Source organism: Canis lupus, chromosome X, assembly GCF_011100685.1.
Source record: "Canis lupus familiaris isolate Mischka breed German Shepherd chromosome X, alternate assembly UU_Cfam_GSD_1.0, whole genome shotgun sequence".
Taxonomy (NCBI): Eukaryota; Metazoa; Chordata; class Mammalia; order Carnivora; family Canidae; genus Canis; species Canis lupus.
In genome coordinates, this window is record NC_049260.1 from 65,761,040 (window position 1) to 65,786,736 (window position 25,697).

At 34.9% G+C, this 25,697-nt stretch overlaps 1 protein-coding gene across 4 annotated transcripts in view; it reads left to right on the top strand.

The window, feature by feature from the left end:
* LOC100685327 overlaps window positions 1-25,697 on the top strand; it is a 290,042-nt gene that overhangs the window by 32,574 nt on the left and 231,771 nt on the right. For all 4 annotated transcript variants that reach the window (XR_005386378.1, XM_038587795.1, XM_038587794.1 and 1 more), the window contains exon 4: window positions 18,968-19,131. Coding sequence is in view for 3 of the 4 variants with exons in the window: in XM_038587795.1 (XP_038443723.1) it covers window positions 18,968-19,131 (164 nt within the window). In the remaining variant the exon portion in view is untranslated. The remainder of the gene's footprint in view (window positions 1-18,967; window positions 19,132-25,697) is intronic.

A 25,697-nucleotide genomic window follows, 5' to 3' on the forward strand; every position in this document is an offset into this window, starting at 1 on the left:
CTGGGTCTAAAATTAGTCTCTTGTAAGCAGCATATTGATCAGTCTTGGTTTTTTATCCATTCTGATACTTATGTATTCTGATGTCTTCTGATTGGAGCATGTAGTCCATTTCCATTCAGAGTCATTATTGAAAGATATGAATTTAGTGCCATTGTATTACCTATAAAGTTGCTGTTTCTGTAGATTGTTTCTGTTCCTTTCTGTTCTTTGTTACTTTTGGACTCTGTCTCCACTCAAAGAATCCCTTTTAATATTTCTTGCAGGGCTGGTTTAGTGTTCACAAATTCCCTTACTTTTGTTTTGTCCTGGAAATCTTTATCTCACCTTCTATTATAAATAACAGCCTTGCTGTATAAAATATTCTTGGCTGCATATTTTTCCATTTAGGACATTGAATATGTTATACCATTCCTTTCTGCCCTGCCAGGTCTCTGTGAACAGGTCTGCTGCCAGCCTTATGCGTCTACCCTTGTACGATAAGAACCTCTTGTCCAAAGCTAATTTCAGGATTTTCTCTTTTATAATTTGTAAGCTTCACTATCAATATGTCAAGTTGTTGATCTATTTGTTTATTTTAATGCGGGATCTCTGTGCCTCTTGGACATGAATGCCTGTTTCCTTCCCCAGATTAGGAAACTTCTCCGCTATAATTTGTTCAAATAAACCTTCTGCCCCTTTCTCCTGCTCCTCATTTCCTGGACTCCTATAATACAGATATTATATTGGTTTACAGAACTGCTGAGTTCACTCAGTCTACCTTTGTGATATAATAGGTTTGGTTCCCTCTTCTATCCTTTTTTCAAACCCAGGTAGTATCTTTATAATCATTGTTTTCAGTTCTAGTTCAGACATCTTACTTATATCTGTATTGATTAAATCTCTGGCAGTGAGTACTACTTCTTGTTCTTTTTTTTGGGGGGGGGGAGTGAATTTCTTCATCTTATCATTTTGTCCAGAAAAGAAAAGAGGAAATAAATAGAAAACAACAACAATAAGAACAACAACAAAAAACACTAGATAATGGGTGTGTTTTTGTCTGCTTGTTAAAAGAAACTAGATTCCCAAAATAAAAGAAATAAAGAAAAAAATATATATACATATAAAACGTATACATAACATATATATAAAAACATGTAATATGTATATAGCATATATAAACATTTATGTAAAACATATAAAATAAAAAAGCAATGAAAGGAAATAAAAATAACACATATATAAAGTATATAGAAAAATGAAAATTACAAAAGAATAAAAAATAATTTGGAAAAATAAGAAAATAACTGAAAAAATAATAGTAAAAGATAATAATAAAAATATAAAGAATGCTATATACTGTTTTCCTCTAGAGCTGAAGCTTTGCAGCCCTCTATGATTGATAAACTTGTTGAGAGGGAGTTTTTTGTGCTGGTCTTCTGAGGGAGGGGCCTGTTGCACTGATTCTCAGGTGGACTTGCCCTGGTTTAAAAGCCCCTCCAGTGAGCAGAGGCAGGGTTCATTGTAAATGGTTATAGATTCCACTTGGTGGCACTGTTTTGCTCCCTGAAGGCTTTCAACAGGGATGATGGGTGGGATGAATATGGCTGCACCCCACTCTCTAGCCCCTGTGCTAAATATTCAGCCCTCTACTCTTCAATGAGCCCTCACAGAAAACCAATCACTCTCTTTTTAGAAAAAATATTCTATTTATTTATTTGAGAGAGTGAGAGAGGACGTGTGTGTGCACATGAGTGGGAGAAGGGGAAGAGGGAGAGGGAGAAGCAGATTCCCCACTGAGCAGGGAACCCACAGATTTGAGGCTCGATTCCAAGACCCTGGGGTTACAACCTGAGTGGAAAGCAGATGCTTTACCAACTAATCTACCCAGCTGCATTTCAATTCGTCACTCTTATCTCCCTGTTTTTTGTCGGAATTCTGTGTTCACCTGGCCTGTGACCCAGTGTGTTTATCTTAGGCATGTGACTGAATTTCAAATCTCCAAATTTTAAGGAATCCCACAGTACAGACTCACACTGTTCCTCCTGGGGGAGGGGGCATCTCTCTATGCTTCTGCCTTTTGCTGAACCCCTCCCAGGAAAGTGCTCCCCTAGCCATGCAGCAGTTCCGTTTTGGCAACACAGAGCAGAAAGCCAGCACCTACCTAGACTTGCTGTTCTCAGTTGGCTTCTATGTTTGTATGCCTGGGATCTCTGCCACACTGAGGTACCACCCATTCTTCTTGTGACCCCAGGATTCCAATCACACTGTCACACCTTTAAGCCAGGCACATCCCCCACTGTACCAGACTTCTAAAAGTTCTGATTTTGCCTTCACTGCTTATAATACTTTGTGGTAGCTTCTTTAAGCAGGCTCCCTCCCCTCCTCCATAACCTGAGGTATATCACACCACATTCAAATCCCTTTACCTCCTACCTTCCAAATAGTGGTCTCTTTTCTACTGGTAGACTGCAGTATTTGTTTTCTCAGATTTCTCAGGTGTTCAGAATGACTTGATAACAATCTAGTTGTATTTCAGGGACAAGAAAAACTTTGGGTCCCCTTACTCCTCTACCATCTCAATTCCTCCCTAGCAACTATGTATATTTTTTGACTTGCATCTAAAAAATTAGGCTAGAGGCTTTTGTATCTTCTCACTTTGTTCTCATATTTAAACAAATCAATAAAGTAATATGTGTGAATACATTTTGTAATGCTTCCCTTTTTAGTATCCCATTTCCTTGACAGTATGCTCTTTAACTGTCTACAGAGCACTCTAGTTGTTAAAAATAAAAACACGATTAAGAGTACTGAGTTGAGTAATTTTGGTTAATTTTCATAGTTTAATGTAATGAATTCATATCAAGCTCAAAAGACAGTTATTTGCACTTGATAAAAGGGAAGTTTTGGTGCATGCCTTATTACATATTGTGCTCTTTACTCCTCTCCTAGAGTATGTTTACATCTGTGATTACAGTGAAGATGTTTGAGGAAAGCTTTTGTTTTGGAGTCCCAACATTGTATCTTCCCAGTTATATAACCAGATATTCTGTTTTCTCTCATTTTGGCTTTGATTCTTGTGATACATTTTGTCTTCTGTAAGTAACCAAGATTGGAAAAGCAGGTTTTATCCATAGTCGGAGTTATACCTTTTGAATGAGCCATAGTGTTAGGTCTTTGACTCCTTCTTCATAATGTAAGACTATATGCCTTTTTAAAAGTATTTATTTATTGACTGATTGATTTGAGAGAGCGTGAGCAAGCATGAGCATGAGGAGAGGGCACAGGGAGAGAGAGAGGGAGTGAGGGAGAGAGAAAGAGAGAGAATTTCAAGTAGTATCCTCTGTGTTGAACACAGAGACTGACCTGGGGCTCAATCTCAGGACCCTGAGATCTTGGCCTGAGCTGAAATCAGGAGTCAGATGCTTAACTGACTAAGCCATTCAGGCACCCCAGACTATATGCTTTTGTGGGAGACATAACTCTAAAATGACCCTTAATAACTCATGCCTTTCTATAATCTCTTGCCTTTGAGTCATGTGTAAGACCTGGAAATATAATGTGTAGTAACTTCCATAATTAAGTTACTAATCAAGTAACTCTGAAAAAAGGCAGATTTTCCTGTGTGGGCCTGACCTAATCAGGTAAGCAACTTACTATGAGGTAGAACACAAAGATTCTCCTACTGGTCTTGAAGGAGAAAACTGTCATGTTATGGAAATGGCAAACAACCTGTAGAAGCTGAGAATCACACTCATTGATAGCCAGTAAGAAAGTAGAGACCTCAGTCCTAAAACCACAAGACACAGAATTCTTCCAATAACCAAGTTGCTGGGAAAAGGACCCTGAGCTTTACATGAGATTGTACTCTTGGAGAACACCTTGATTACAACCTGTGAGAACACGATCAGGAAGTCCAGATATTATGTGCCTAGAATTCTGACCTATAGATGCTATAAGATAATAAATGGGTTTATTTTAAGCAGCTAAGTATGTAGTAATTAGTTACATAATATTAGGAGGCTAATACTATAGCTTTAAACTATCCTTTCTGTTCAGAATCCTGGAATGTCATAACTTTTTGATCACTTAGATCAATAGACCCAATGAAATGATAATTTAAAAAATAGGAAAGAGAGGCTTTCAAAGTCATATGTCAGGAAGCAAGACTTGCTATAGATTATCCTCTTCTTGAGCCACTTTTTACTACATTATTGGGACTACTTAGTAAAAACTCAGACACATGATGTTTTAAAAATTAAATTGGAGGTCTGGAATGAAAGGTTGGTGAAACGGAGAGTGCCAAAATGTAAACAAAAGGTCTAGGTTCTTGTCCTGGCTCAGGTACTTTCTTTATTTGTAATTTTGTTCAGGTTACTTAAATTTAGTTTCCTTTATCTCATTATGGCTTTGGTTTGAATTTCCTTGATGATTATGGATATTGAGCACCTTCTCAAGTCCCTGTAAACCATATGTATGTCTTACTTAGAAAAATGTTTATTCAGATCCTCTCTCAAATGAATTGTATTGTTTCATTTTTGGCTGAGTTGTAGGAGTTCTTTATATATTTTGGATATTAATCTCTAAACAGATATCCTTTATGATATATCTAATTTGCAGATATTTTCTCCTGTTAGGTTTCCTTTTCTTTTGTTGATGGTTTCCTTTGCTGTGCAGAAGGTTTATACTTTGATGTAGTATCATGTCATCTGCAAATAGTGACAATGTTACTTCTTAATTTCCAATTTGGAAGTGTTTTATTTCTTTTTCTTGCCCAATTACACTGGCTAGGACTTGCAATACTGTGTTGAATACAAGTGGCAAGAATGGGTATCCTTGTATTGTTCCCTAAAAGAAAACCTTTTAACTTTCCAATATTGAGTATAATGTTACCTGTGGGCCTGTCATATATGGCCTTCATTATATTTAAGTACATTCAACCTTGTTGAGTTATTATCATAAATGGTGTTGAATTTTGTAAGATGTCTTTTATGCATCTATTGAGATGATCATATGATTTTATCCATTATTTTGTTAATGTGATATGTCACATTGGTTTGAGGATGTTGAAGCACTCCTGTTTCAATAGAATAAATCCCACTTGATCATGGTTTATGATCCTTTTAATGTATTGAATTGACTTGCTAATATTTTGTTGAAGATTTTGGTATGTAGGCTCATCAAGGGTATGGATTCTTTCTTTTTCTCTCTTTTTTTGTGTGCACACACTTGTGTGTGTGTGTCTTTGTGTGGTTTTTGTATCAGGGTCGTACTGGCCTCAGAAAATTAGTTTGGAAATGTTCCCTCCTCTTCTATTTTTGGAAGTTTGAGTTTTGAGTGATAATGATTTGTATTAATTCTTCTTTAAGTGTTTAATAAGGCTCACCAGTGAAGCCTTCTGGTCCTTGACTTCTAGTTGTTGGGAAGTTTTTAATTACTGATTCACTATCCTTACTAGTAATAAACCCATTCAAATTTTCTTTATTTTTTTTAATTTATTTTTTATTGGTGTTCAATTTACTAACATACAGAATAACCCCCAGTGCCCGTCACCCACTCACTCCCACCCCCTGCCCTCCTCCCCTTCTACCACCCCTAGTTCATTTCCCAGAGTTAGCAGTCTTTACGTTCTGTCTCCCTTTCTGATATTTCCCACACATTTCTTCTTTATTTTTGTGATTCAACCTTGGAAGTTTGTATGTTTGTAGGGATTTATCCATTTCTTCTAGGTTGTCCAATTTCTTGGCATATAATTGTTCATAGTAGCCTCTTATGTACCTTTGTATTTCTGTGGTATCAGAGGTACTGTCTCCTCTTTCATTTATTATTTTATTTATTTGTGTCTTTTCTGCTGGATGAATTTCACTAAAGGTTTGTTAATTTTGTTTATGTTTACAAAGAATAAGCACTTGGTTATTGCTTTTTAAAAATATTTTGTTGTCACTTAAATCACTTTCATTTCTGCTCTGACCTTTGTTATTTCCTTCCTTCTACTAACTTTGGGCTTCATTTTTTCTTCTTTTTCTACTTTTTTTTTGAGGTGTAAGATTAGGCTGTTTACTTGAGATTCCTTTTGTTTTTGTAAGTAGGCATTTATTGAAGTCCCCTCTTAGAACTGCTTTTACTGCATCCCTTAAGTTTCAGTATGCTATATTTCCATTTTTATTTTGTTTTATTTTTTTAGAGATTTTATTTATTTATTCATGAGAGACACACACAGAGACACTGCATATAGAGATATATGCAGAGGGAGAAGCAGGCTCCCCATGGGGAGTCCAATGTGAGACTCTATCTGGGGACCCTGGGATCACACCCTGAGCCAAAGGCAGATGCTCAGTCACTGAGCCACCCAAGCATTCCACTATATTTCCATTTTTAATTGTGTCAAGGATTTTTAAATTTTCTCTTTTGCTTTCTTTCTTGACCCAATAGTTGTTCATTCTATGTCTCATATTTTTTCTATTTACATTTAAAGTAGTTATTGATAGATATGCATTTACTCCTATTTTGTGGATTATTTTCTTGCTGTTTTATAATTCCTGTCTTTTATTCTTTTCTTGCTTTCTTTGTGATTTAATGATTTTATGAGTGATGTGCTCTGATTTCCTTCTCTTTATTTTTTGTTTCTACTATAATTTTTTTCCTTTGTGGTTCCCATGAAGCTTATAGAAACAACTTTTATTTATAACAGTCTATCCTAAGCTAGTGACAACGTAGGTTTGAATGCATTATAAATCTTTACATTTTTACTCCCCTCCCATGAATTATGGTTTTGATATCATAATTTACATTTTTTAATATTGTGTATCCCTTAACAAAATATTGTAGTTTATAGTCATTTTGCTACTTTTTATTTTAACCTTCATATTACCTTTATAACTGATTATAACCCACCACCTTTATATTACTAGATTATTCTGAATTTTACTATACATTTACCTTTGCTAGTGAGAATTATATTGTCACATGTATTTCTGTTACTAATTAGGGCTCTTTTATTTTCAAGAAGTTCTCCTTTAGCTTTTGCTTTTCTGGAAAACGCTTTATCTCTCCTGAATTCTGAAAGTCAATAGGATAGACTGTTTTAGGTTTGGTAAGCTGTTTTTAGTTAGAAGGTTTTTTCTTCTAGCCCTATGAATATATGGTTCCACTCCCTTGTGGGCTTCAAAGTTTCAACAGAAAAACCTGCACATAAATTTTTGGAGTTCTCTTATATGTAACAAACTTTATTTTCTCTTGCTGTTTTTAAGATTCTCTTCTTGCTTTTACCTTTGACACTTTCCTTGTGATGTCTTAAAGTGAGTCTTTTTAGATTCAACTTATTTGGAACTTTCAGGGCTTTCTGGATCTGGATGTTTGTATCTTTTCCCAGGGTAGGGAAGTTTACAGCCATTTTTCCTCCAAATAAATTTATTCCCCTTTCTCTCACTCCTTTCTTTCTGGGACCTCTATAATAGGAATCTTAGTTTGTTTGATGTTGTCCCGTAAATCCCTTAGGCTATCTTCAGTCTTTTTCTTTTTCCTTTAAATTTTGCTGCTCTGATTAAGTGGATTCCACTGCTCTGTCTTTGAGCTCATTGATTATTTCAACTGTTTCCCCTAGTATGCTGTTGAACTCTTCTTTTGTATTTTTTAAAGTTTTTATTTAATTCCAGGTAGGTAAAATATTATTGTTTTATTTAGTTTTAGGTGTACAATATAGTAATTCAGCACTTCATACATCACCCTGTACTCATCACAACATGGCACACCTTAATCCCCATCAACTATTTAACCCATCCCCAATCTTTCCTCTCTTGTAACCATTAGTTCTCTGTAAGTAAAAGACTGTTTCTTGGCTTGCCTCTTTCTCTCTTTTCTTCTTTGCTTGTGTTTTTTGTTTGTTTCTTAAATTCCACATATGAGAGAAATCATATGGTATTTGTCTTTCTTTGACTCACTTATTTCACTTATCATTATATTCTCTTTTTTATAGTTTTCAGAGTATGGGTCTTTCACCTCTTCAGTTAAGTTTATTCCTAGCTATTTTATTCTTTTTGGGTCAGTTGTAAATGGGACTGTTTTCTGTTTCTCTTTTTGATGCTTCATTATTAGTGTAAAGGAAAGCAGAAGATTTTTGTATATTGATTTTATAACCCCAACCTTATTGAATTCATTTATATGTTCTAGTAGTTTTTTAGTAGAATCTTTTGGATTTTCTATATAGTATCATGTCATGGCAACTAGTGAAAGTTTTACAACTTTCTTACCAATTTGGATACCTTTTTGTTTCTTCCTGTTGTCCAAGTGCTGTGACTAAGTCTTCCAGTACTATGTTGAATGAAAGTGATGAGAATGGACATCTTTGTCTTGTTCCTGACCTTAGGGGAAAATCTCTGTTTTTACCCATTGAAAATGATTTTAGCTATGGGTTATTCATATTAGGCCTTTATTATGTTGAAGTATGTTTTCTCTAAGCCTACTATATTGAGGGTTTTTATCATGAAAGGATATTATACTTTGTCAAATACTTTTTCTGTATCTATTGAAATGATCATAAGATTTTTATCCTTTCTCTTATTGATGTTATGTATCACACTGATTGATTTGAAAATATTGAACTTCCTTTGCATCCCAGGAATAAATCCCAATTGATTGTGGTGAATGATTTTTAAAAAATATTGTTGGATTCAGTTTGCTAATATTTTGTTGAGGATTTTTACATCCATGTTCATTGCAGATATTGGTTTGTAGTTCTCTTTTCTGTAGTGTCTTTATCTGGTTTTGATCTCAAGGTAATTCTGGCCTCATGGAATGAACTTGGTACTTTCCCTTCCTCTTAAATTCTTTGGAATAGCTTGATAAGAATAGGTACTGACTCTTCTTGAATAGTTTGGTAGAATTTGTTTGTCATGCCATTTGGTCCTGGATTTGTATTTGTTGGGAGATTTTTGATTAATGATTGAATTTCATTGCTGCTAATCCACCCATTCAAGTTTTCTATTTCTTCCAGATTCAGTGTTAGTAGGTTATGTGTTTCTACAAATTTATCCATTTCTTTTATGTTTCCCAATTTGTTGGCATATAAATTTCCTTTTTATTTATTTTTTAAATATTTATTTATTTATTTTAGAGAGAAAGATAGCAGGAGGAGGGATGGGGGATAAGGGAAAGTGAGAGAAGAATCTCAAGCAGACTCCTTGCTGAGCTTGGAGCCTGATGTAGGCCTTGATCCCATGACTCTGAGATCAAGAGCTTAGCTGAAATCAAGAGTCAAATGCTTAACCAACTGAGCCACCCAGACACCCCAGTTGGCATATAAATTTTCAAATATTCTCTTATAACTCTTTGCATTTCTACAATGTCAATTGTTATTTATCCTCTTTCATTTGCTATTTTGTTTAATTTAGTCCTTTCACTTCTTGAGATTAATGTGGCTAAAGGTTTATCAATTCTGTTGATCTTTTCAAGGAACCAGCTGCTGGTTTAATTGATTTGTTCTACTGAATTTTTATAGTTTGTTATTTATTTCTGCTCTAATCTTTATAATCATCTTTCTTCTGTTGATATTGGATTTTGTTTGTTGTTCTTTTTCTAGCTACTTTAGGTGTAAGGTTAGGTTATTTATTTGAAATTTTTCTTGTTTCTTGAGACATTGCTATAAGCTTTCCTATAAGCTTTCCTATTAGAACCATTTTTGCTGTATCCTGCAAATTTTGTACCATTGTGTTTTCATTTTCATTTTTCTCTATGTACTTTTTTATTTCTTCTTTGATTTCTTGGTTGACTCCTTTCATTGTTCAGTAGCATGTTATTTAACCTCCACATACTTGTACTGTTTCTAGATTTTTTCTTGTGGTTGATTTCCAGTTTCATAACTTTATTTTAAGAAAAAATGTGTGGAATGATTTCAATATTTTAAAATTTGTTTAGACTTATTTTGTGGCCTAATATGTGATTTATTCTGAAGAATGTTCTGTGTGCAGTTGAAAAGAATGTATTCTGCTGTTTTAGGATGGAGTGTTCTAAATATATCTGTTAAATCCATTTGGTTCAGTGTGTCATTCAAAGCCATTATTTCCTTGTTGATTTTCTGTTTGAATGATGTGTCCGTTGATGTAAGTGGGGTGTTAATATCCTCCAGTATTATTGTATTATTATTGATTAGTTCCTTTATGTTTGTTTTTAACTGTTTTATGTATTTAGTTGTTCCCATTGGGAGTGCATAAATATTTATAATTGTATCTTCTTGTTGGATTGTCTCCTTTATTAATATATTGTCCTTTTTTGCTTGTTATAGTCCTTGTTTTAAAGTCTATTTTATGAAATGTATTTATTGCTACCCTGGCTTTCTTTTGACATCTATTTGCGTAATAAATATTTCTCCATCCTGTCATTTTAAATCTTCAGGCGTCTTTAGGTCTGAAAACAATATCTTGTAGGCAGTATTTAGATGGGTCTTATTTTTTTTGTACCTATTCTGTCACCCTATGCTTTTGGTTGGAGAATTAAATCCATTTACATTCAAAGTATTTATTGATAGATGTGTACTTTTAAAAAAATATTTTATTTATTTATTCCTGAGAGAAAGAGAGAGATAGAGGCAGAGACACAGGCAAAGGGAAAAGCAGGCTCCATGCAGGGAGCCCGAGGTGGGTCTTGAACCTGGGTCTCCAGGATCAGGCCCTGGGCTGAAGACGGCGCTAAACCACTGAGTCACCAGGGCTGCCCGATAAATATGTATTTATTGCCATTTTGTTGCTTGTTTTGTGGTTGTTTTGTGGCTTTCCTCTGATCTTTTCTTTAGTTCTTTTTCATGGCTTACTGGCTTTGTTTAGTGATATACTTGGGTTCTTTGTTTTAGTTTTCACATATCAATTACTGTTTTCTGATTTGTGTTTCTCATTAGGTTTGTATATACCATCTTCTGTATATAATAGTCTGTATTAAGTTGATGGTTGCTTATGTTTAAACTCATTTTTTACTCTTCTCCCCTCCTTCCATGTTTTAGGTATATGGTGCTATATTTTACAGCCTTTAATTTTGCGAATCCCTTGAATACTTTTATAGGTATACTCATTTTTACTGCTTTGGTATTTCCTACTTTTCATACTTTTACCTATGGCATTTCCTTTCCATTCAGAGTCCCCTTTAACATCTCTTGTATGGGTGGTTTAATTTTGATGAACTCCTTTAGCTTTTGTTTGTCTGAAAAAATCTATCTCTCCTTTTATTCTGAATGATAGCTTCATGAGATAGAGTATTCTTGGCTGCAGATACTTTCCCTTCAGCATTTTGAATATGTCAAGTCACTTTATTCTGGCTTGCAATGTTTCTGCTAAAAAGTTCACTAATAGATTTATGTGATTTCCTTTGTATGTGTCCTTTTTTTTCTTGCTGGTTTTAAAATTCTTTATTGCTTCTTTTTACCATTGGTGTAAGCTAGTTAAGTAGTGAATGTGGGCACTGTGTGGGGTCCCATAGGTGGCATAGTTTCACTATTAAATGTCGAGGTGTTGAATGGTTTTTATTGATTTTTTTTGGGAGGTCCTATCTATCTGTTGGATATGAATGCCTGTTTCCTTCCCCAGATATGGGAAGTTCTCAGCTATGATTTGTTCAAATATAATTTGTTGTCTTCTCTCTCTCTTAGCCTCTTCTGGAATCCCAATTAGACATATATTCTTCCTTCTCAAGCTATCATTTATTTCCCTAAGCCTTTCCTCATGGGCTCTTGTTTTTCTCTTTTTTCCTTATCTTCCTTCCTTTCCATCAACTTGTCTTCTTTGTCACTCACTCTCTCTTTTGCCTCATGAAGCCTAGCAGTTAAAGCATCCAGTTTGGATTGCATCTCATTTAATCTGTTTTTAATTTTGGCTGGATTAGATCTCAATTCTGTACTAACAAAGTCTCTAGAGTCCTTTATACTTTTCTCCAGAGTCACCGGTAGCTTTATAATTGTACTTCTGAATTGTATTTTTGACATTGTATTAAATCCAAATTCTGTACCTTTGTGGCAGAGAGTACTGTTTCCGGTTCTTTCTTTTGTGGTGAGTTCTTCCTTCTAGTCATTTTATCCAGTGCAGATTGGCTGTATGAGCAGGCTGAGTCAAATATATCAACCACAACCTAAGGTAACATACACCCTAGATGATTCCGAAGAGGTCTGAGACCAGAAAATAAAAAGAAGAACACAACAAAATAAAACAAAAGGACCATTAAAGTGAAAATCAAATTTTAAAACAAAGTAGTAAAAATAAGAAGCAAAAAAAAAAAAAAAAAACAAAGAAGAATATCTTTTCTCTCTTTAATTGTGGAGTTTGTTCTGCCAGTTTTCAGTTCATTTCTCTAGATTATTTACACTAATGTGAGTGTTATCTAGTTGTATTGGTTGGATGAGATGAGCTCAGGGTCCTCTTACTCTGCCATCTTTGCAGCCTTCTGAAGTGCTGTTTAATGATTGTCTATAAGTTTCTCTAAAAGATTGTCTCTCCCTTTCCCCACTCTCTCTCACTCTCTAAAAAAAAAAGGAAAGGAAAGGAAAGGAAAGGAAAGGAAAGGAAAGGAAAGGAAAGGAAAGGAAGAAAAAGAAAGGGAGGAAAGGAAAAAGTCCTATGAAGGACCTATAGCTAGTTTTCCCATTGCTTGCTCATTTAGCTTTATAATTTTTTTACCATTCTTTTCAAGGCAGTTTATTACTACAATTTTCTTACTGTATTTTAAGTTGAGTTCTGTTGGATCTATCTAGCATCGTTCTTATGTTTGACTATTGTTATATAACATCAAATCAACGTGATAGTTTTCTGTTGGTGCCAGGTTTGTATTGTGCATTTGAAATTCCTGGCTCTCTTTGGAATCTAATTTTGTAGCTTACTCATCCTAGTATGTCTAGGCTCCATTACATATGGTTTTTATGACTTGCTAATGTGAAAAAGCTCTCAGTTAAGATGCGTTAATCTTCTGTTGCTTGAAATTCAGTAAATGAAAAGTTTTAAAATGCATTTGATGTCCTTTTGGCCTCTTTTTCCTTTCAAGTATATATCAATTCCTTATAAAATAGGAATTGATATCTATATAAGATAGATGAAATTTTCTTAATTGATGAGTTTCAGAAAATTTTAAATAGTTTTGGCTACAGAAGCATCTCTTTAATTTTCAGTTGTAGTATTGGTTTAAATAATGTAATTAGCCAATTTCTGACTAATACTACTCAGCAATACATAGATTTTTTTTCCTGAGTTCTTTTCAGTATTTTATTGTTGCCTTCTAGATAAAGTCATAGCACATACAAATAAGAAACCAAATTAGATTAAAAATAGCCTATTGTATTGACCTATATACAATATGGTGGATTTTAGGAACATAAAGCATTGATTGATGAAACTGAATTACATGCTGCATATAGTGTTGAGAAATACTAGATAGCAGTTACATTGTGCAGGATATATGTATGTGAATATATTGCCCCATCATTCAAATTTATTCTAATCTCTTATCTTTTTGCTTAACTAATGCCTATACTATTTCTCATTCACTTAACTCTTGGGGCATATTTCTTTTAGCGTGAGGTACATGACACTAACATTTGTTGTGTGTTTTTCTTCAGTTGCATAAAACAAAACTGTAAGCTATTTAAATGTAGCAATTGTGTTGTGTTTCTTCCTGTCTCCCACAGTTTCTAACAATTATTTTGCACATGGAGAACATTTATTAAATATTTTCTGAGAAAATATATGGTTGAGATTAAGGAACGGTGAGCTGTACGTATGGATTATGATCTTTTCAAGAATTCACTGATGTGGATAGCTGGCTGCACTTAGATTATTTTGAGTTGTGGTCAGCTGTCTCACATATTTTATGGGTGTCATAGAAGCCATTTCCAGTCTTAAGCCATTCATTTACTATGACAAGTAGTATAGCATAGTGACCAAGAGCATGAGATATGTAGTTAAACTTCTTAGATTTAAATTCTGACTCAGCCACTTACTAGCTGTGTGTTCTTCAGTAAGTGACTTACCTCTCTTAAGTCAGTTTTTACATCTGTAATGTGGGAATAATAGTAGTTCCTATGTCATAGAGTTTTTGCAAGAATTGAGTTAATATATAAAAAATGCTTAAAACAATGTTGAATGTTAATTATTATTATTACAGTGGATCTTGCAGCTTCTTAAACTAAGAAAAAAACTCCAATCATTTTTATTTATAAACAAAATACACAGGCTAATCTTGGTGGCTTGTGTCAATCCCTGTACATATACAATGGGGTCATGACTATATGAATTACTGATATATATGGGAAAATAAATTTAAAATTTACATAAGCACATGCATGCACATATTTATACATATACACAATGTTTAAGAATAATACTGTGATTCAAACGTGTAAATCAATATTGTTAATATAAGCTCTAATGGGACAAAGTGACAGGGATAAAAATAAAACCTGGGTAAGTTTGAATGTATATGCCACATAAATCAATTTGAAAGTCAGATTTTCAGATTTATAGCTGAATTTTCAATTTTAAAATTTATCTTTGGCAGTAATTTGAACATCATCACTATGAATGTGTGGAAGTCTATCAAAATACATATGGTTTTACAAACCTGGAAGACTGGGTGCCAGATATTGAGGATGAGATTTCTGTCTTTTATTGATGGTATCACTTTGAAGGGGCATGCTGATTATGGAATCTTCATCAATTCTTGGGCTTACTAAATGTCTTCTTGGATATTTGCCATGGATTTTTTGCATCATAACATTGAGCTTCTTCAGTCTTCATGAGTCCTTAAAGAAATATACATGTCTCTGATTAGCAGGCTTTTCATGCTTATAACCTAATATATGTTAATCAGGCCAACCTGTTAATTATTCCATTAATGGCTTAAAAGACAAATGTTTAAATGAAAGCAAAATGATATGTATGGATTCCATCCAAAATCCCATAATCAAAGGATGCAGGCTCTTGTTTGGTGAAGTGATGGAACTGGTTTCAGGTCCATATTTATTATCTGGTCCATATTACTTTCTAAGGAAGTTTTAAAAAAAGAGTTTATAAAAACAAAGGCAAAGTAACCTAACTCAAATAACTGACATTTACTATATCAGATACTCAATCGTCTATAGAGACTAAGTTGTTTTATTAAATTTGTATACATCACAATTCTTTAATTTATTCCTACAATCTTGTTGACAGTATATTAAATTTTAGTGCAAGTATCTGTTGCAGTTCATAAAACAGAATGTCTCCCCTGGGTGTGTGAAATATTCAAGGCACTATTATTCATTTGCCAGAAACTCATGAAGAGTAAAGAAAATATAAAATCCTTTCTGATCAGCCATTCAACATTTAAATATATTTACTGAGTCAAGTGTCAAGTATATATGAGCATTATTCATAAGAATATATATCTCATTCTGTTGGACAAAACTATATATAATTTTCTCCTAGCCAATTCCTAGCATAAAAACTGACTAATACAAATCTGTTTTTAATCATATTTAATAAATATAACAACTACTGTAAGGTCTTCTATAAGTTAATAGGTTTATAAAGTTAATCATATTTAATAAAGTTTATAAAGTTAATCATATTTAATAAATATAACAACTACTGTAAGGTCTTCTATAAGTTAATAGGAAATCTTGGGAAATTTAGCTTATTTTGACATAGTTACACAGCTTCCCCAAATAGCCAAAGAAACTTTGAAAAAGAAAAGCAAAGCTGGAGGAATCACAATTCCAGAATTCATGTTGTATTCACAAAACTGTGGTGATCAAAACAGTATGATACTGGCACAAAAATAGACACATAGATCAATGGAACAGAATAGAAAACCCAGAAATGAACCCACACTTATGTCAATTCATTTTCAGCAAAGTAGGAAAGAATATCCAATGGGAAAAAGGCAGTCTCTCCTCTTGATATTTTCTATTTACTTTTAGCCACTCATATATGTACTCTCATAAATCAATACTTAAAGGAAATAATAAACTTGAAAAATAAGCTGACAGAAATATACCCAAGTTTAGGTGGGTACTTTGTAACTCTTTTAATAATATTGCTAGTTATAGTGTGGAGCAGAGAAGTATTCTCTATTATAAAGCTCTAAGGAACAGAAATGGGAAATCTGAATAAATAAGCTGATAGAAATTGGGTTATTCAAGGTGGCTTTACTTTAAAATTTTTAAATGCAGTGAGAAATTTTACTACTTTATGAGTAATTTAAAATAAAAAAAATAGTTTTATACCTTTAAAGGGCAGATTGCAATAAGAATTAAACTAACAAGCACCAGAAAAACAATCTGGTTAAAAAAGGGGCAGAAAAAAATTTAAAAATAAAAAATAAACAGAATGCCTGAATAGTTACTTTTCCAATGAAGATATACAGATGGCGAACACACACACATGAAAAGATGCTCAACATCACTAATCACAGAAATCCAAGTAAAAGCCACAAGGAGATACCACCTCATACCTGTCACAATCGCTAAAATCAAGAAGATAAAAAGCACCAAATATTGGTGAAGATGTGGAGAAAAAGGAACTCTTGTGCTCTTTTGGTGGGAATATAAATTGGTCCAGCCACTGTGGAAAATAATATGAAAGGTCCTCAAAAAACTAAAAATAGAAATTCTATATAATCCAATAATTCCACTATTGGATATTTACCCAGGGAAAATGAAAACACTAATTCAAAAAGTTACATGCACCCCTATGTTTATTGCAACATTATTTATAATAGCTAAAACATGAAAGCCACTTAAGTGTCCATCAAAAGATGAATGGATAGGAAAATGTAGTAGGGAAAAATATAATATAATATAATATAATATATATATATTTATATATATGAGTATATTATGTATTACATATATGTGGTACATTATATATATATAATGTTGTATAAGAGGAATGAATAAGAAAAAGGTTTTATATATATGTGTGTGTATATATATATATTATATAAATAAAATGGAATATTACACAAACATAACAAAATGAGATGATGCTGTTTAAGACAACATGGATGGGCCTATAGGGTATTATGCTAAGTGAAATAAGTCAGACTGAGGAAGACAAATACCATATGATTCCATGAGTGGAATCTAAAAAAATGAGTAAAGAAACAAATAACAGAATTAGAACTATAAATATAGAAAAAAAACTGATGGTTTCCAGAGGTAAGGGGTATGGAGGAGTTGGATAAAATGGGTGAAGAGGAGAGGGAGATATAGGCCTCCAGGTATGGAATGAGTAAGTCAAGGGAATAAAAAAATAGACTATATGGAATATGGTCAATGATACTGTAATAGTGATGTAATGAGACAGATGATACCTATGCTTGTGGTGAGCATAGCATAACATATAAACTTAAAAAAAAAATATATATATATATATATATATAAACTTGTCAAGGGGATCCCTGGGTGGCTCAGCGGTTTAGTGCCTGCCTTTGGCCCAGGGCACGATCCTGGAGTCCCGGAATCGAGTCCCATGTCGGGCTCTCGGCATGGAGCCTGCTTCTCCCTCTGCCTGTGTCTCTGCCTCTCTCTCTCTCTCTCTCTCATAAATAAATAAATAAATCTTTTAAAAAATAAAATAAAAAAAAACTTGTCAAATCAAATCATTAGGTTGTACAACTGAAACTAAAGTAACATTGTGTGTCAATTATACTCAAATTTAAAAATAAATAAATAAATAAGAATGAAACAAAGTAAACTTAATAGAGTCATTGATAGGCCTTGTTTTTAATAAATAGGTAAGAATGTAAATATTATTTAATTACCATATGAATAAAATTAAGTATATACTTACAAAGTACTTGCCAAGTTTTAAAAGTAGTTTAAATATTCTTCATGAAATATTATTATATTATCTAATTAGCAAATTATCTAAAGATATTATGAACTTAAACGCTCTTCTGAATTCATTATTTTTATAAAAGAAAAGTAATGGGATTTGTATTAATCAGTTTATATCCTTAGTTCCCAGGATATTAGCCACACTTACTTTCACAGGGAAGTTCAACATCAAATTTCAAATAAATTATGTTAAGTTTTGATCATGTCCTCTGTACTCCTACTCTTATTATGTATAACCAAAGGAGAATGATAATTTCATAATTTATTTAGTCTTTTGATGCATTTAGTTATTCATAGCTCAGCCTTCCATTATAACAGATTATGTTCATTTTTCTCCATCGTGTAATACATTGCGTTACTCTTGGATCGTCTCATTACTTCTTTCTAAATGGAGCTAAAGATATGGATGAACTAATTTGCTAAAATATATATCTGAATAATTTGGGATTTTTTTCCTGTTTTAATTATAATTATGAAGCAATTTACCCAAGAGATTGTACCCACCCAAAATAGTTTATATATATTAGCTATATATATTCTTAATTGATAAAATTCTAAATGTTAAAGCAGTCACAAATCAAAAAACACATTTTATATCAGTTCAATTAAGTCTAATTTAAATATTATCACAATAGATTATAAATATACTTTCAGTTATAATCTCTGACTGTAGCTATATTTAAGTGTCTCTTTTATAAATTAAATTTTGCAGGGCAGCCCGGGTGGCTCAGTGGTTTAGTGTGGCCTTCAGCCCAGGGCATGATCCTCGAGTCTGGGGATCAAGTCCCACATCAGGCTCCCTGCATGGAGCCTGCTTCTCCCTCTGTCTGTGTCTCTGCCCCTCTCTCTCTCTCTCTCTCTCTCTCTCTCTCTCTCTCTGTCTCTCATGAATAAATAAACAAATAAATAATCTTTAAAAAAATTGTACTTAATCATTTCTGTAAGGATGTACAAAAATTTGTCCTTCATAAGACTTTATAACTAAAGATGCCGAATTTAAGATGGACTGTTGGAATAAAAAAATAGTTCATTGATGACAAAAAGCCACAAGTAATTCTATACTGGTAAAATTGTATAGTTATCTTTACAAGGAAGTAGAGTCTCCATTTTCCTTGAAATCTCCTTTACTTCTTTTGTCTCTTTCAGGATTGGATGATAGTTTTCTGGCATATGGAGAAATCTTTGAAAGAGCAGAAATCAATGGGGAGAAGCTACTTAACATCACCCGGCAAAAACTTAAAGAACTTGGCATAATCCAAACTGACCACCAGGACATCATATTAAAAGCAGTTGCTAATATTTGTAAAAAGGTAAGTGTAGCACTGTCCTGTATTGCCTTTCTTTCTAATTAACAAAGATAAATATATAAAAGAGTGTGCTTCTGTCTGATACATGCTCTACAGTGAATTGCAGTTTTTTGCCTTTACAGTTCAGAATTAATTATGACTGATATGGTCTCTCATTACTCAGCTCAAAAATTCTTTTTTTAATAAAAGATTTTATTTATTTATTCATGAGAGACACAGAGAGAAAGAGAGGCAGAGACACAGGCAGAAGGAGAAGCAGGCTCCATGCAGGGAGCCTGACGTGAGACTTGATCCCAGGTCTCCAGGATCATGCCCTGGGCTGAAGGCAGTGCTAAACTGCTGAGCCACCTGGGCTACCCATCAGCTCAAAAATTCTGTGGGCCCTTCTTAATCCTATATTTAAATCATGACACTGTCTGAAGTGGTTGCTGTTTCTTGTTCTGCCTTGATGATAATATGTTCCATCATTCCTGGGAGAATCAAGAATATTCTGCTTCCCAGAATTGAAAGTTATATATGGAGGTTCTAGGAAATAAACTCACACATTTTTATGAAATCAAAGGATTAAGAGGACAGCTATATCTTCTGAGGATCAAAATGAAGAATGGTAAGGGGGTTATCAAGGCAAGACACAAAATTCTAGACAGGTGTCATTGCACCTAAAAATAGAGTTGTCACTTTATATAATAGCTAAGTCAATCCAAAATTCAATAATAAATACAAAGAACAACCTGGCACTGTTTAACAAAGATGAAGAAAACTTGGAGTTTTCATTATTTCAGGGCTGTGATCAAATCCATCTATCAACAAATACTGATTGAGGACCTTCAGTTACTTGAGTAATTCAAGCAATGTTGTATGCCTAATTGTATCCAGTGAGTTTCATTTTCCACATTTTCATTGGACAGGCTTAAAACTATTTCCATGTAGTCTGACCTTTTTCAGTCAGCATAAAAGGCTCTAAGTCCATCCATGTTGTTGCAAATGACAAGACCTGATCATTTTTTGTGGCTGCATAATATTCCATTGCATTTATATACCACTTCTTTATTCATTCATTAATTAGTGGACACTCAGGTTGCTTCCACATTCTAGCTATTGTAAATGATGTTACAGTAAACATAGAGTTGTGGATATCTCTTTGAATTAGTGTTTTCATTTTAATCGGGTAAATACCCACTAGTTGAATTGTTGGATCATATGGTTTTTCTATTTTTAATTTTTTGAGGACCTCCACATTGTTTTCCACAGCGGCTGTACCAATGTATATATTCCCACCTACAATTTGTGAGAGTTCCTTTTTTTATAATTTGTATTTTTAAAAAGATTTTATTTGTTTACTCATGAGAGACACAGAGAGAGAAACAGGCTCCGAGCAGGGAGCCCAATGTGGGACTCAATCCCCTGGGGACTCCAGGATCACGCTCTGAGGCAAAGGCAGACACTCAACTGCTCAGCCACCCAAACGTGCCTATGAGAGTTACGTTTTGTCCACACCTTCACCAACACTTATTTCTTGTCTTTTGGATTTTAGCCATTTTGACAGGTGTGAGGTGATATCTCATGATGGGTTGCTTTGCATTTCTGTGATTTGCATTAGTAATATTGAGCATTTTTTCATGTGTCTGTTGTTCATCTGTCTATCTTTTTGGAAAAATGTCTATTCAGGTCCTCACTCATTTTTACAATGGAACACTGTGTACTCCCTTTTAAAGTAGTCTCTGAAAAAAATAGTCTCTGTGTATCTTTTCCATCATAGTCTTTATAAGACTATGACAATATGTGTATTTGATTATGCTTTAAATCCTATTAAGTCAGGTATTCAGTTGAGACTAACAGGTAAACACCATGAGAATCCTTGCATACTGCCTGAACAAATTTAGTGTGTTAGTCCTAAAAGGGTTTAGTTTTAAACACCAGTTTATTTCTATATATATATTATGTATTTTATTTTTAAATATTTTATTTGCATTCAATTTGCCAACATACAACACCAAGAGCTCATCTCATCTTGTGCATTCCTTAATACCCATAACCCAGTTACCCCACCCCCTACCTACCTCCCCTTCTTCAACCCTTTGTTTGTCTCCCAGGGTTAGGGGTGTCCCATAGTTTGTTTTCCTGTCTAATCTTTCCCATCCTTATGGTCCCTTTCACTGTCTTATATTCCACATCTGAGTGAAATCATATGATAATTGTCTTTCTCCAATTGACTTATTTCATTCAGCATAATACCCTCCAGTTCCATTCATATCAATGTAAATGGTAGGTATTCATCCTTTCTGATGACTGAGTAATATTCCATTGTGTGTGTGTCTGTGTGTGTGTGTGTGTATATATATATGTATATATATATTATATATTATATGTATATATATATGGTATATTATATATACCACTTCTTTAGGCATTCATCTGTCAAAAGACATCTTGGCTCCTTCAACAGTTTGGCTATTGTGGACATTGCTGCTAGGAACATTGGGGTACAGGTGTCCTGTATTTCACTACCATCTATATCTTTAGGGTAAATACCCAGTAGTGCAATTGCTGGGTAATAGGGTAGCTATTTTGTCTTCTTGAGGAACCTCCACACTGTTTTCCAGAGTGACTGTACCAGCTTGCATTCCCACCAACAGTGTAAGAGGGTTCTCCTTTCTCTACATCCTCCTCAACACACGTTGTTTCCTGTCTTGTTAATTTTAGCCATTTTCACTGGTGTAAAGTGGTATCTCATTGTGGTTTTGATTTGTATTTCCTTGATGCAAAGTGATGTGGGGCATTTTTTCATGTGCTTGTTGGCCATATGTAGGTCTTCTTTGGAGAAACGTCTGTTCATGCCTTCTACCCATTTCATGATTGGATTGTTTTTTTGGATGTTGAGTTTCATAAGTTCTGAATAGATCTTGCATACTAGCCCTTTATCTGATATGTCATTTGCAAATATCTTCTCCCATTATGTAGGAGGTCTTCTAGTTTTGTTGACTGTTTCCTTTGCTATGCAGAAGCTTTTTATCTTGATGAAGTCCCAATAGTTCATTTTTGCTTTTGTTTCCCTTGCCTTTATAGATGTATCTTGCAAGAAGTCGCTGTGGCCAAGTTCAAAAAGGGTGTTGCCTGTGTTCTCCTCTAGGATTTTGATGGATTCTTGTCTCACATTTAGATCTTTCAACCATTTTGAGTTTATTTTTATGTCTGGTGTAAGAGAATGGTCCAGGTTCATTCTTCTGCATGTAGCTGTCCAATTTTCCAAACACCATTTGTTGAAGAGACTGTCTTTTTTTTTTCCATTGGATATTTTTTTTCTGCTTTGTTGAAGATCACTTGATCATAGGGTTGATGGTCCATATCTGGGTTCTCTATTCTGTTCCATTGATCTATGTGTGTGTTTTTGTGCCAGTACTATACTGTCTTGATGATCTGAGCTTTGTAATACAGCATTAAGTCAGGCTTTGTGATGCCCCCAGCTTTGGTTTTCTTTTTCAACATTCCTCTGGCTATTCAGGGTCTTTTCTGATTTCATACAAATCTTAGGATTATTTGTTCCAACTCTGTGAAAAAAGTCCATGGTATTTTGGAAGGGATTACATTGAATGTGTAAATTGCTCTGGGTAGTGTAGGCTTTTTCATAATATTATTTCTTCCAATTCACAAACATGGAATATTTTTCCATCTCTTTGTGTCTTCCTCAATTTCTTTCAGAAGTGTTTTGTAGTTTTTAGGATACAGATCCTTTAACTCTTTGGTTAGGTTTATTCCTAGGTATCTTATGCTATTGGGTGCCGTTGTAAATGGGATTGACTCCTTAATTTCTCTTCCTTCAGTCTCATTGTTAGTGTAAAGAAATGCAGCTGATTTCTGGGCATTGATTTTGTATCCTGCCACACTGCTAAATGACTCTATGAGTTCTAGCAATTTGGGGGTGAAGTCTTTTGGGTTCTTCATGCACAGTATCATGTCATCTGCGAAGAGGGAAAGTTTGACTTTTTCTTTGCCAATATGAGTGCCTTTTATATATCTTATTAATTCTTTCAAAGAACCAGATCCTCGTTTTGTTGATCTGGTCCATAGTTATTCTGGTCTCTATTTCATTGAGTTCTGCTCTAATCTTTATTATTTTTCTTCTGCTCCTTGGTTTAAGCTTTATTTGCTGTTCTTCCTCCAATTCCTTTAAGGGTAAGATTAGCTTGTGTATTTGAGATTTTTCCAATTTTTTTGAGGGAAGCTTGTATTAGATCTGTTTCCCTCTTAGGACCACCTCTGCTGTTTCCAAAAGATTTTGAACAGTTGTGCTTCCATTTTCATTAGTTTTAATGAATCATTTAAATTCTTCTCTAATTTCCTGTTTGACTCATTCATCTTTTAGTCAGATGCTCTTTAACCTCCAAGTATTTGAGTTCCCTCCAACTTTCTTCTTGTGATTGAGGTTATGTGTGTGTGTGTGTGTGTGTGTGTGTGTGTGTGTGATTAAGTTCTTGTTTCATAGCATTGTGGTCTGAAAATATGCAGGGGATATTTCCAGTCTTTTTGCTTTGGTTGAGACCTGATTTGTGACCCAGTATATGGTTTATTATGGAGAAAGTTCCATGTGCATTTGAGAAGAATGTGTATTCAGTTACATTAGGATGGAATGTTCTGTATATATCTGTGAAATCCAGTTGGCACAGTGTGTCATTCAAAGCCTTATTTCCTTGGTGATCTTCTGCTTATAAGATCTGTCCTTTGCTGAGAGGCCCAAGTTGAAGTCTCCTATGATAATGTATTATTATCTATGTGTCTCTTAACTTTGGTTATTAATTGGTTGATAAAATTGAATGGTCCCACATTAGTGGTATAAATATTTATAATTGTTAGCTCTTCTTGTTGAATAGACACTTTAAGTATGATATAGTGATCCTCTTCATCTCTTATTACAGTCTTTGTTTTAAAATCTAATTTATCTAATATGAGGATTGCTACCCCAGCTTTCTTTTGAGGACCATTTGCATGGTAAATGGTTCTTCACCCCCTCATATTCAGTCTTATGGTGTCCTTAGGTCTAAAATGAGTCTCTTGTAGACTGCATATAAATGGGTCTTGCTTTTTAATCCAGTCTGATACCCTGTGTCTTTTTAGTGGATCATTTCAACCATTCATGTTCAGATTGAATATTGAAAGATATGAATTTAGTGTCATAATATTACCTATACAGTTCCTTTTTCTGCAGGTTGTTTCTTTTGGCTAAGACCAGTTTGTTTCTATATGGAAGACTTATATTAGAGACTACTGATTATGTCAAGAAGTCAAGTAGTTTTTCCTTACAGAACAGAATACCATTTAAAAATTGGATGGGGAGAGGGAGGGGCAAGATGGCAGAAGAGGAGGGTCCCCAAATCACCTGTCCCCACCAAATTACCTAGATAACCTTCAAATCATCCTGAAAATCTACGAATGCGGCCTGAGATTTAAAGAGAGAACAGCTGAAACGCTACAGTGAGAAGAGTTCGTGCTTCTATCAAGGTAGGAAGATGGGGAAAAAGAAATAAAGAAACAAAAGGCATCCAAGGGGGAGGAGCCCCGCGAGGAGCCTGGCTAAGGCCAGGGCGAGTGCCCTCAGGACAGAAAAGCACCGACCTGGAGGAGCAAGAGCTTCACCAATCTTCCCGGGTGGAAAGGCCTCGCAGGGAGTTAGAGCAGAACCCCAGTAGGGTGGGGATGACCTCAGGCTCCCTGGGACACTAACAGACACCTGCGACGCACGCAGGAGAGTGCACCGAGCTCCCTAAGGGCTGCAGCGCGCACACATTGACCTGGGAGGAGATCGGAGGGGCTCGGGCAGAGGCTCCGCAGAGAGGTGGCTGCGCGGCAAGGAGCACGAATCCTAAAGCGCAGACCGGGAGCACAGGGCGCCGGGACACAGCCCAAGATCTGGCCTCCCCCAGGACAGGCAGAGGCCTGGAGGGCACAGGACAGCAAGGATGCTCCTGCCCGGAGCTGAGCAGATCAGCGGCCCTGCACCGGAGCTTCCAGGTCCTGCAGACGGAAAGCTATGGAGTTCCTGCTGGGGCTGAATCCAGGTTTCCAGAGCTGCCTCAGCCACTGGGGTTGTTCCTCCAGGGGCTTCACGGGGTAAACAACCCCCACTGAGCCCTGCACCAGGCAGGGGGCAGAGCAGCTCCCCCAAGTGCAAACACCTGAAAATCAGCACAACAGGCCGCTCCCCCAGAAGACCAGCTAGACGGACAAGTTCCAGGGGAAGTCAAGGGACTTAAATTACACAGAATCAGAAGATACTCCCCCGTGGTTTTTTTTTTTATTTTTGATTGCTTCCCCCACCCCTTTTTTTCCCCTTTCTTTCATTTTCTTTCTCTTTTTCTTCTTTTTTCCTTTTTTTCTGACTTTTTTCTTTTTTCTTTTTCTCTTTTCTTTCCCTCTCTCTCTTTTTCTCCTTTTCCCAATACAACTTGTTTTGGGCCACTCTGCACTGAGCAAAATGACTAGAAGGAAAACCTGACCTCAAAAGAAAGAATCAGAAACAGTCCTCTCTCCCACAGAGTTACAAAATCTGGATTACAATTCAATGTCAGAAAGCC